Source organism: Aythya ferina (genome assembly GCF_964211825.1).
Source record: "Aythya ferina genome assembly, chromosome: 17".
Classification (NCBI taxonomy): domain Eukaryota; kingdom Metazoa; phylum Chordata; class Aves; order Anseriformes; family Anatidae; genus Aythya; species Aythya ferina.
In genome coordinates, this window is record NC_140316.1 from 6,593,091 (window position 1) to 6,605,464 (window position 12,374).

General features: G+C 58.7%; 1 protein-coding gene across 18 annotated transcripts in view; it reads right to left on the reverse strand.

Annotated features, from left to right (window-relative positions):
- IGLL1 (immunoglobulin lambda like polypeptide 1) overlaps positions 1 to 12,374 on the reverse strand; it is a 56,236-nt gene that overhangs the window by 37,173 nt on the left and 6,689 nt on the right. For 2 of the 18 annotated variants that reach the window (XM_084539285.1, XM_084539282.1), the window contains exon 2: positions 8,024 to 8,314. The exons of 5 other annotated variants lie outside the window; for them this stretch is intronic. In XM_084539285.1, coding sequence (XP_084395411.1) covers positions 8,024 to 8,314 — 291 coding nt within the window. Of the gene's footprint in view, positions 1 to 618; positions 925 to 1,067; positions 1,150 to 2,653; positions 2,954 to 5,591; positions 5,883 to 8,023; positions 8,315 to 8,457; positions 8,540 to 11,258; positions 11,550 to 12,374 lie in introns of those variants that run through there. 11 more of the 18 variants (XM_084539302.1, XM_084539293.1, XM_084539284.1 and 8 more) reach the window with 10 other exon arrangements.

The following is a 12,374-nucleotide window of genomic DNA, read 5'->3' on the forward strand; positions in this document are numbered from 1 at the left end:
TTTGGAGGGTAGAGCAGGGACAGCAGGCACGGCCACCTGCAGCACTGGGCCCCAAGGCAAGTGCTGAGTCAGGGACCTGCGCTACAATCGGAGGGGACAGCAGGGAGCCAGCTGCTCCTGCAGTGGCAGAAGGTTGTTGTATCACTTCCCGATTGCCAGCCCTGAGCTGCCCCTGCAGCCTCATACAGTGGCCACACAAAATAACTCCTGTCATGTTCTGAAGGTGAAGCTCTGACCTGGCTCTCTAGCGATCCACACGTTGTGGTCTCTTGCTGCTTTCTGCAGGCTGAGCCCCTGCAGTGATGCCCTAGGGCAGGGAGGCAGCCTTCAGGGACCAGGGAGCAGCCTGGGAGCACAGGGGTACCAGAGCCCTGCAGTTTGGGGCAGGGAAGGTGCTGCTGGGGCCATCCCATCCCTGAGGGATGAGCACAACCCTGGGGTTCTGTGGGAGGGCAGACCAGGGACAGCAGGCACAGCCACTTGCAGCACAGAGCAGCAAGGGCAGTAATGAGATGGGGACGTGCGCCACCGTCTGAGGGGACAGCAGGGAGCCAGCTGCTCCTGTGATGGCAGGAGGTTTATGTATCACTTCCCCATTGTGCTGTGACACTGTGATACCAACATAGCTGCTTTCGAAGCTCCCACAGTAATAGACGGCCTCATCCTCAGCTTGGACCCCAGTGATGGTTAAAGTGGACACGGAGCCAGATGTGGAACCAGAGAATCGAGAAGGGATGCCTGAGGGTCTGTTGGTGTTGTAGCAAATCACGGTGACAGGGGCACTGCCAGGGGTCTTCTGCTGGAACCAGCCATAATACCAACTGCCATAGTAGGTACCACCCCCGGAGCAGGTGATCTGCACGGTGCCTCCCAGGTTCACCGACTTCGGCTCCAACTGAGTCAGCGCTGCCTGGACCAGGGAACCTGGAGAGGGAGAGGAGAGAGGAGAGAAAATGGGGCTCAGCTAGTTCCCCACACACACAGCCCTCCGCACACAGCAGGGGAACGAGGCCAGGGCCCCGTTGCCCAAAGGGCCTGGCTGGGCGCAGCGAGTGTGTCCAGGGCACCTGAGGTGTGGGCGAGCACCGCGAGGAGGAGAGGGGCCCAGGCCATGGCGAGATCCCACCAGCTGCACGTCCCCACGCCGACGGGGCTGTGCCGCGGACCCCGACTCCCTCTTAAACCCCCACCCGGCTGCAGCACGGCCCCTCCATGCAAATGCGGCCCTGCGCTCTCGGCCACGTCCCGCGCCTCGATCCCCACCTCCCCGCCTGGCCCCTCCACCGCAGGCACAGGGGGGTTGTCCCCGGCCTCGTGCCGGGGACACGTGGCAGCACCCAGGCCCAGAAGTGGTGCACACGGAGCCCCCGCCCCAGCTCCTGTGGCTACAAGGCCAAACAGCTGGGGAGAGCTGGAATGGAGGGGCCCGTGCTGGGCTGGAAGGACTAATGCTTCCAGAGAACTGCCATGGGGAGCAGCCACAGGGTCTGATGGCAACCAACTGTGCTCTGCCATGGGGAAAGCCTGTGCCAGGGGGCTGGGAAAGGGCCGCAGCACAGCCCCTGCTTCCTTGCTTCCTAGCTCCTCATCTGGTTGGTATCTGCCACCCCAGTGCCCTGGGCAGCTTGACATGCAGAAGGCAAGGGCAGCAGCATGTGGGGCAGGGAGTGGGGCTGTTAGCAAAGTGCAGATCTCCCCCAGGGCTGCAGGGTGCTCGGTGCTGCTCTGCCCATCCCTCCCACAGTGTACCAAGGTCCTGGGAACAGGGCTGTGGACAGGACTGCACCCATGCCCCTCTAACTTCCCTTACAGATCCCTTATCCCTCTGCTCCAGCATGCTCACAGGAATGCAGCAAATGTCCCTACACAGGACATTCAGGAACTGGTGATGTGCAGGAGCCCTCACCCTCACACCCAGAGGTAGCCCCGGTGCTGGGGTTAGGGAGCAGGATGAGAACAGGAGCAGGGGCCTGGGCAGTTCTTTTGGCCCTGGGGACGTGGCTGGGGCAGGGACCAGGGCCAGGGGCTGCCCAGGTCCCCCAGGAGCAGGCTGGAGATCCTGCACAGACCCAGCATGAGCCCAAAGCTCTGGCACTGGGCAAACACAGCCAGTGCTGCAGCAGCTCAGGGGTCTGTCCTTGTGGGGCATGATGGAGCAGAAAACGGCCAGCCTTGAGCTGCCCCTGCAGCCTCGTACAGCATCCACACAAAACATCTCCTGTCATGGTCTGAAGGTGAAGCTTTGACCTGGCTCTTTAGTGATCCACACATTGTGGTCTCTTCGTGCTTTCTGTGTGCTGAGTACCTGCAGGGATGCCCCAGGGCAGTGGCTGTAGCTGGGAAGGGAGGCAGCCATCAGGGCCCCGGGAGCAGCCTGGGGGCACAGGGTTACCTGTGCCCTGCGGCTTGGGGCTGTGATGGAGCTCCTGCAGGCATCCCATATCCCTGAGGGATGGGCAGAGTCCTGGGGCTCTGCGGGAGTGCAGGGCAGAGAGACCAGGCACAGCCACTTGCACCAGTGAGCCCCAAGGGTACTGCTGAGTCACGGACCTGTGCCATCTGAGGGGACAGAAGGGAGCCAGCTGCTCCAGTGATGGCAGGAGGTTTTTGTATCACTTCCCCATTGCGCTGTGTCACTGTGCCAATTTAAGACCACCACCGTAGCCACCACAGTAATAGACAGCCTCATCCTCAGCTTGGACCCCAGTGATGGTTAACATGTTTGTGGAGCCAGATGTGGACGCAGAGAATCGTGAAGGGATGCCTGAGGGTCTCTTGTCATTGCCATAGATGACGGTGACAGGGCCAGTGCCAGGGGTCTTCTGCTGGTACCAGCCATACCAATATTTGCCATTACTATCAGCATTACCCCCGGAGCAGGTGATCTCCACGTTGTCTCCTGGGTTCACTGTCTTCGAGGCCGGCTGAGTAGTTGCTGCCTGGACCACGGAACCTGGAGAGGGAGACGAGAGAGGGGAGAAAACGGGGTCAGCGAGTGCCCCACACGCACAGCCCTCAGCGCGCAGCAGCCCAAAGGGCCCGGCCGGGCGCAGTGAGTGTGTCCAGGGCATCTGAGGTGTGGGCGAGCACTGTGAGGAGGAGAGGGGCCCAGGCAATGTCGAGATCCCACCAGCTGCGCGTCCCCACGCCGACGGGGCTGTGCCGCGGACCCCGACTCCCTCTTAAACCCATGGTGAGAGGGACCGCTCCTGCAGGGGCACCAAGGAAATGGAGACAGGCGCTTCCCGGAGGCAACAGGCACTGGCACAAGAGGCAACGGGAACAGGCTGACAAACGGGGTATCACAGAATCACCGCATGGTTTGGGTAGGAAGGGACCTTACCGCCCACCTACTCCAGCCTCCTGCCATGGGCACGCCGCATCCCATCACACCAGGTGTCCTAAAGGCCTGTGCAGCCTGGCCTTGGGCTCTTCAGGGATCGGGCAGCCACAGCTTCTCTGGGCAGCCTGTTGCAGAGCCTCACCGCCACCGAGTAAGCAATTCCTTCCTGGTATCTACTCTAAATCTGCCTGGTATCAGTTTAGCACCATCACCCCTTGTCCTATCACTACGTGCCCGTTCCTGGCAGCCTGGAGGGAGAACCCTATCCTGGGATACATCAAGCACAACATCTGCAGTCGGTCAAGGGAGGTGATTCTCCTGCTCCACTCTACGCTAGTGCGGCCTCACCTCTGGTACTGCGTGCAGTTCTGCGCACCACAGTACACGAAGGACATTAAACTGTTGGAAGGCGTCCAGAGGAGGGCGACGAAGATGGTGAAGGGCCTAGAGGGGAAGACGCATGAGGAGCGGCTGAGGGAGCTGGGCCTGTTCAGCCTGGAGAAGAGGTGGCTGAGGGGGGACCTCATCGCAGTCTACAACTTCCTCTTGAGCAGGAGTGGAGAGGCAGGTGACCTATTCTCTGTAAACACCAGTGATAGGACCTGCTGTAACAGTGTTAAGCTGAGGCAGGGGACGTTTAGGCTGGACATCAGGAAGAGGATCTTCACCGAGAGGGTGGTTGCACACTGCAGCAGGCTCCCCAGGGACGTAGTCACTGCACCAAGCCTGTCTGAATTTCAAAAGCATTTGGGCTGTGCACTTAATGACATGGTCTAAACTTTTGGGTAGACCCGTGCAGTGCCAAGAGTTGGACTTGATGACCCTCACGGGTCCCTTCCAACTCGGGATATTCTATGATTCTATGAAATCACTCTCATCTCAAACCTTGAGCTCATTGTGTTGTAGTTTCTCCCCCTTCCTCTTTGAAGGGGCGGGGGGCTGAGACAGCGGTTGTGGTGGGTCTCGGCTGTCCGCTCGAGTAAAACCACCACAGTGCCGAGCCTCCATCTTGGAGGCCTTCACACCAAGACGGGACAGGCCCTGGGCAGGCGGCAGCAGCCGGCCCAGCGTGGAGCAGGGTGGGAGGAGACGATCTCCAGCTCAGCGCCAGCCCCAGCCGTCTGGGGCTTTCCCCAGCCCCAGCACCTGCGCTTCCCCCTTACTCTGCTGCTCCTCTGCCCTGGCTCCTGCAGGCAGCACAGAGGGGTTGTGCAGGAACGGGGCACGTGCCACACAGCAGGACCCAGCTCACGGGGGCATTTCCTGGCCCTAGACCAGGCCCAAGCTGCAGCAGCAGGCACCCGAGGGGCCCTGGTACCACAGCAGCTTGGCCTCTCACTTCCCCATTGCTGGGACTCGCCGTGACCAGCGCTGCCATCCCAGGCACCACAGAAATAGACAGCCTCGTCCTCGGCTTGGACCCTAGTGATGGTTAACGTGTTTGTGGTGCCAGATGTGGAACCAGAGAATTGTGAAGGCATTCCCGAGGGACTGTTGTTTTGCTATAGATCACGGAGGCAGGGACTGTGCCAGAGGTCTTGTGCTAGTACCAGCCATAGCTGATGCTACTCGCAACAGCTGGGTCCTGCAGCATGGGGCAGGGATCGGTCTCCTGGGGCCATCCCTTCCCTGAGAGATGGGCAGAGCCTTAGGGCTCTTTTGGAGGGTAGATGAGGCACGGCCACCTTCAGGTTTGGGCCCCAAGGGAAGTGCTGTGATGGGGACTTGTGCGACCCTCCAAGAGGACAGCAGGGAGCCAGCTGCTCATGTGATGGCAGAAGGTTTTTTATCACTTCCCCATTGCCAGCCCTGAGCTGCCCCTGCAGCCTCATAGAGTGGCCACACAAAACATCTCCTGTCATGTTCTGAAGATGAAGCTTTGACCTGGCTCTTTAGCGATCCAAAAATTGTGGTCTCTTGGTGCTTTCTGCAGGCTGAGCCCCTGCAGTGATGCCCTTCAGGGCCCGGGGAGCAGCCTGGGAGCACAGGGGTACCAGGGCTCAGCAGTTTGGGGCAGGGAAGGTGCTGCTGGTGCCATCCCATCCCTGAGGGATGAGCACAACCCTGGGGTTCTGTGGGAGGGCAGACCAGGGACAGCAGGCACAGCCACTTGCAGCACAGAGCTGCAAGGGCAGTAATGAGATGGGGACGTGCGCCACCATCTGAGGGGACAGCAGGGAGCCAGCTGCTCCTGTGATGGCAGGAGGTTTTTGTATCACTTCCCCATTGCGCTGTGACAGTGTAATACCAACATAGCTGCTTTCGTAGCTCCCACAGTAATAGACGGCCTCATCCTCGGCTTGGACCCCTGTGATAGTTAACGTGGCTGTGGAGCCAGATTTGGAACCAGAGAATCGAGAAGGGATATCCGAGGGTCTGTTGGTGTTGTAGTAAATCACGGTGACAGGGTCAATGGCAGGGGTCTTCTGCTGGAACCAGGCATAGCCGCCACTACCCCCGGAGCAGGTGATCTGCACGGTGTCTCCCGGGTTCACCGACTTCGGCTCCGACTGAGTCAGCGCTGCTTGGACCAGGAAACCTGGAGAGGGAGAGGAGAGAGGAGAGAAAATGGGGCTCAGCGAGTGCCCCACACGCACAACCCTCACCCCATAGTAGCTGGACAAACCCAAACCTGGAGGCTCTTAAAACACCGAGGCATTGACAACCCTGAACACATAGCCCATGGCCAGAGCCCCACTGCCTTGCAAGGACACCTGCCAGAAAAGGGGAGGCTGAATACCACAAACGGTGGAGCAGGGATTAGGCCCGGACCATGGTTGATGACTTGAGTCCAGCCCAGCTCCAGACAACCTCCCTAGGGCACTGGGGCATGAAAGGGAGGATACTTACAGCTGTGGTCAGGCAGAGGGGCCAGAAACCAGCCTCATCCCCACAGCCCTGCTGAGCACTGGAGGAGAAGTGTAGAAAGCCTCCATTTCTAGCTGTGGCCTGTCCCTCACTTCCACATTGCTCTGTGTCACTATACCAGCACTAGCACTGCTGTCGTGGCTTCCAGAGTCATAGACGGCCTCATCCTCAGCTTAGACCCCAGTGATGGTTTACGTGGCTGTGGAGCCAGATTTGGAACCAGAGAATTGAGAAGGGATGTCTGAGGGTTTCTTGGTATTGTCATAGATCACGGTGACAGGGGCACTGCCAGGGGTTTTCTGCTGGTACCAGCCATAAGCGTAGCTACCCCCGGAGCAGGTGATCTGCATGGTGTCTCCCAGGTTCACCAACTTTGGGTCCAATTGAGTCAGCACTGCCTGGACCAGGGAACCTGGAGAGGGAGAGGAGAGAGGGGAGAAAATGGGGCTCATGGAGTGCCCTGCACACAAAACCATCTTCATGTACTAAGAAGGGGATCAACATCACTGGAAGAGAAGAGTCTACAGCTGCCCCCTTGAGGGAAGAGGGCAGAAAAACTTTGTCTTTAGCACCAGTCTGTTGCTCACTTCCACATATCCCTGTGTCACTAAATCAGCACCACTGCTGTCCCTGCTCCCACAGTAATAGACGGCCTCTTCCTCAGCTTGGACCCCAGTGACGGTTAACGTGGCCGTGGAGCCAGACAAGGAACCAGAGAATCGTGAAGGCATGCCCAAGTGTCTGTTGGTGTTTCTGTACATCAAGGTGACAGGGCCAATGCCAGGGGTCTTCTGCTGGTACCAGACATAACTGTAGCTACTCCCAGAGCAAGTGATCTGCATGGTGTCTCATGGTCTCACAAGGTTAGAGGCTCTCTGATTCTGTGTTCCATGAACCAGGGAAGCTAGAGAGGGCGAGGAGAGTGTGGAGAAAACGAGGCTCAACAAATTAATAGACTTACAACTGTGGTCATGCAAAGGGACCAGGAACCTGCCTCAGCACCTAAGCCCTGCTCAGCCCTAAGGGACAAGGGCAGAAAGCCTCCATTTCCAGGTGTGGTCTATCCCTCATGCCCTCATTGCTCTGTGTCACTATATAAGCACCAGCACTGCTGTCCCAGCTCCCACAATAATAGACAGCCTTGTCCTCGGCTTGGATACCAGTGATGGTTAATGTGCCCGTGTAGTCAGATGCAAAACCAGACAATCGCAAAGGGATGCCTGAGGGTCTCTTGTTGTTCTGGTAGATCACGGTGACTGGGCCAGTGCCAGGGGTCTTCTACTGGTACCAGCCATAATAATACATGTATTTACCATCACTGGCAGCGATAGCCCCGGAGCAGGTGATCTCCAAGTTTCCACCCGGGTTCACCATCTTTCAGGCCGGCTGAGTAAGCGATGCCTGTCATGATCTGAAGGTGAAGCTCTGACCTGGCTCTCTAGCGATCCACACATTGTGGTCTCTTGCTGCTTTCTGCAGGCTGAGCCCCTGCAGTGATGCCCTAGTGCAGGGAGGCAGCCTTCAGGGACCGGGGAGAAACCTGGGAGCACAGGTGTACCTGGGCCCTGCAGCTTGGAGCAGAGATGGAGCTGCTGGGTCCATCCCATCCCTGAGAGATGGGCACAATCCTGGGGTTCTGCGGGAGGGCAGGGCACAGAGACCAGGCACAGCCACTTGCAGCACAGAGATACAAGGGCAGCAATGAGACGGGGACGTGTGCCACCGTCTGAGGAGACAGCAGGGAGCCAGCTGCTCCTGTGATGGCAGGAGGTTTTTGTATCACTTCCCCGTTGCTCTGTATCACTGTGACACCATCATAGCTGCTTTCGTAGTTCCCACAGTAATAGACGGCCTCGTCCTCAGCTTGGACCCCAGTGATGGTTAACGTTGACACGGAGCCAGATGTGGAAGCAGAGAATCGAGAAGGGATACCCGAGGGTCTGTTGGTGTTGCCATAGATCACGGTGACAGGGGCACTGCCAGGGGTCTTCTGCTGGTACCAGCCATAGCTGCCACTACCCCCGGAGCAAGTGATATGCACGGTGTCTCCTGGGTTCGCCGACTTTGAGGCCGGCTGAGTCAGCGCTGCCTGGACCAGGGAACCTGGAGAAGGAAAAGAGAGAGGGGAGAAAATGGGGCTCAGTGAGTGCCCCACATGCACAGCCCTCAGCGCGCAGCAGCGGGACGAGGCCAGGGCTCCATTGCCCAAAGAGCCCGGCCGGGCGCAGCGAGTGTGTCCAGGGCACCTGAGGTGTGGGCAAGCACCGCGAGGAGGAGAGGGGCCCAGGCCATGGCGAGATCCCACCAGCTGCGAGTCCCCACGCCGACGGGGCTGTGCTGCGGACCCTGACTCCCTCTTAAACCCCCGCCCGGCCGCAGCACAGCCCCTCCATGCAAATGCGGCCCCGCGCTCTTGGAAACGTCCCGCACCTCGCTCCCCTCCTCCCCGCCCGGCCCCTCCACCGCAGGCACAGGGGGGTTGTCCCCGGCCTCGTGCTGGGGACACGTGGCAGCACCCAGGTGCAAAGCGCTCACACGCAGCCCCTTGCCCTGCACTCATGTAACCAAGCAGACAGGGAAAGCAGGGACACAGGCACTGGCGGGTACTACGGGTACTATGGGTACTACGCAGTGCTCACAGCTCCCACAGCACCGCTGTGAGGTGCAGACACCTCCGGCCTCAGCACCCCATTGCCCCATCTTCCCCTCACACAGCTTTACATGTCTGTGGCCGCTGCTGCTTTTCCCCAACACAGCCGGTGCCTGCCCAGGCACACAGGGGCTGAGCAGGTGGCAGCGGCTCAACAGAAGTGGCCCCAGGGACTGGCAGGACCCCCAGCACATCGGGGTCAGCAAAGTGCCTTGCGTTAAGGAGGCCCCCAGCGGCTGCGTTAGCAGGAGCCCCGAGGATGGCGAAGGGCTCAGAGCGCCGCTTGCACAGGGACATCTGGCGTTTGTCAGCCCCGAGAGCAAGAGGCCAGCAGGTGTCTTAGCTGAGGGACCGCTCCTGCAGGGGCACCAAGGAAATGGAGCCAGGCGCTTCCCGGAGGCAACAGGCACGAGAGGCAACGGGCACAGGCTGACAAACAGGGAATCACAAAATCACCGCATGGTTTGGGTAGGAAGGGACCTTACCACCCACCTTCCCCAGCCCCCTGCCATGGGCACGCCGCCTCCCACCACACCGGGTGTCCTAAAGGCCTGTGCAGCCTGGCCTTGGGCTCTTCAGGGATGGGGCAGCCACAGCTTCTCTGGGCAGCCTGTTGCAGAGCCTCACCGCCACTGAGTGAACAATTCCTTCCTGGTATCTACTCTAAATCTTCCTGCTATCAGTTTAACACCATCACCCCTTGTCCTATCACTACGTGCCCCTCTAAAATATCTGTCTCCTTGTTTCCTATAAGTCGCCCCCAAATGCTGAAAGGCCGCAACAAGGCCTCCCCAGAGCTTTCTCTTCTCCAAGCTAAACAAGCCCAGCTCCCTCAGCCTTTCCTTGCAGGAGAGGTGCTCCAGCCCGCCGATCGTTTTGGTCGAACTCTGTCCAATGGAGCAAAAAGCCTTTTTGCTGCGAGGCCCGTGAAACGCATGCAATGCCTGTCCCAGAGAGCTGCCTGTGTTGGGTCTGTCTGGGCTGGAGTCACCTTTCCCTGCAGCATCCCACACAGTGCTGTGCTCTGCACTCGTAGCGGAAACAGCACTGGTATCACTCCAGTGTGATGCCTCTTGCTGCGTAGTGCTGGCACAGCATCAGGACTCCCTCCAAGCCCCCAAGAGCCAGCAGGCTTGGGGTGGGCAAGGGATAGGGAGGGGACATCGCCAGGGCAGCTGACCTAACCCAACCAAAGGGATATCCCATAGCTCCTGATGTCTCACTCAGCAATAAACAGGGGGCTCTGGTGGGGAGGGGGCTGTCCTCCTGAACAACCGCTATGCGTTTTGAGGCCCTGCTTCCCAGGACGTGGCCGAACATTATGAGTTGAGGGGAAGTAGGGGGTAATATTTTTCCTTTCTCCATGTGCTTTCGCATGGCCTTGTTGATTCTTTTGTTTCTTTTACTCCACATTCCCTTTCTCTTTAATTAAACAATTCTCATCTCAACCTCAAACTCTTTGTCTTTTATTTTCTCCCTCTTCCTCTTTGAAGGGGCGGGGGGCTGAGACAGCGGTTGTGGTGGGGCTCGGCTGTCCGCTCGAGTAAAACCACCACAGTGCCGAGCCTCCATCTTGGAGGCCTTCACACCAAGACGGGACAGGCCCTGGGCAGGCGGCAGCAGCCGGCCCAGCGTGGAGCAGGGTGGGAGGAGACGATCTCCAGCTCAGCGCCAGCCCCAGCCGTCTGGGGCTTTCCCCAGCCCCAGCACCTGCGCTTCCCCCTTACTCTGCTGCTCCTCTGCCCTGGCTCCTGCAGGCAGCACAGAGGGGTTGTGCAGGAATGGGGCACGTGCCACACAGCAGGACCCAGCTCACGGGGGCATTTCCTGGCCCTAGACCAGGCCCAAGCTGCAGCAGCAGGCACCCGAGGGGCCCTGGTACCACAGCAGCTTGGCCTCTCACTTCCCCATTGCTGGGACTCGCCGTGACCAGCGCTGCCATCCCAGGCACCACAGAAATAGACAGCCTCGTCCTCGGCTTGGACCCTAGTGATGGTTAACGTGTTTGTGGTGCCAGATGTGGAACCACAGAAAATCGTGAAGGCATTCCCGAGGGACTGTTGTTTTGCTATAGATCACGGAGGCAGGGACTGTGCCAGAGGTTTTGTCCTAGTACCAGTCATAGCTGATGCTACTCGCAACAGCTGGGTCCTGCAGCATGGGACAGGGATCGGTCTCCTGGGGCCATCCCGTTCCTGAGGGAAGGGCAAAACCCTGGGGTTCTCTGGGAGGGCAGAGCACGGACAACAGGCACAGCCACCTGCAGCACTGGGCCCCAAGGCTAGTGCTAAGATGGAGACCTGTGCCACCATCTGAGGGGACAGCAGGGACCCAGCTGCTCCTGTGATGGCAGGAGGTTTTATATCACTTCCCCATTGCACTGTGACACTGTGATACCAACATAGCTGCTTTCGAAGCTCCCACAGTAATAGACAGCCTCATCCTCAGCTTGGACCCCAGTGATGGTTAACGTTGACACGGAGCCAGATGTGGAAGCAGAGAATCGAGAAGGGATACCCGAGGGTCTGTTGGTGTTGCCATAGATCACGGTGACAGGGGCACTGCCAGGCGTCTTCTGCTGGTACCAGCCGTAAGCGTAGCTACTCCCGGAGCAGGTGATCTGCACGGTGTCTCCTGGGTTCACCGACTTTGGGTCCGATTGAGTCAGCGCTGCCTGGACCAGGGAACCTGGAGAGGGAGAGGAGAGAGAGGAGAAAATGGGGCTCAGCGAGTGCCCTGCACACAAAACCATATTCATGTACTAAGAAGGGGATCAACATCACTGGAAGAGAAGAGTCTACAGCTGCCCCCTTGAGGGAAGAGGGCAGAAAAACTTTGTCTTTAGCACCAGTCTGTTGCTCACTTCCACATATCCCTGTGTCACTAAATCAGCACCACTGCTGTCCCTGCTCCCACAGTAATAGACGGCCTCTTCCTCAGCTTGGACCCCAGTGACGGTTAAGGTGGCTGTGGAGCCAGATAAGGAACCAGAGAATCGTGAAGGGATACCCGAGGGTCTGTTGCTGTTCTCACAGATCATGGTGACAGGGCCAATGCCAGGGTTTTTCTGCTGATACCAGGCATACCAATATTTGCCATCACTGGTAGCGCTACCTCCAGAGCAGGTGATCTGCATGGTTCCTGCCAGGTTTGCCAACTTTGAGGCCAGCTGAGTCAGTGCTACCTGGACCTGGGAACCTGGAGAGGGAGAGGAGAGAGGGGTTGGACCCAGTGTCCCAACCATCTTTCGAGTTCCCTTCCAACCCATTGAATTCTGTAATTCTGTGATTCTGTGAAAACGGGGCTCAGCAAGTACCCCACACGCACAGCCCTCACCATGTAGCAGCAGGATGGTGTACTGGGTCTGGCTGGAATGTTAACTTTCCCAGCAGCAGCCCATACAGTGCCGTACTCTGTACTTGTAGCTGGAACAGCAGTGTTATCACACCAGTGTTGTGTCTACTGCTGAGCAGCAGTGGCACAGCGTTGGGCCTTTCTCTAACCCTCCTAGGG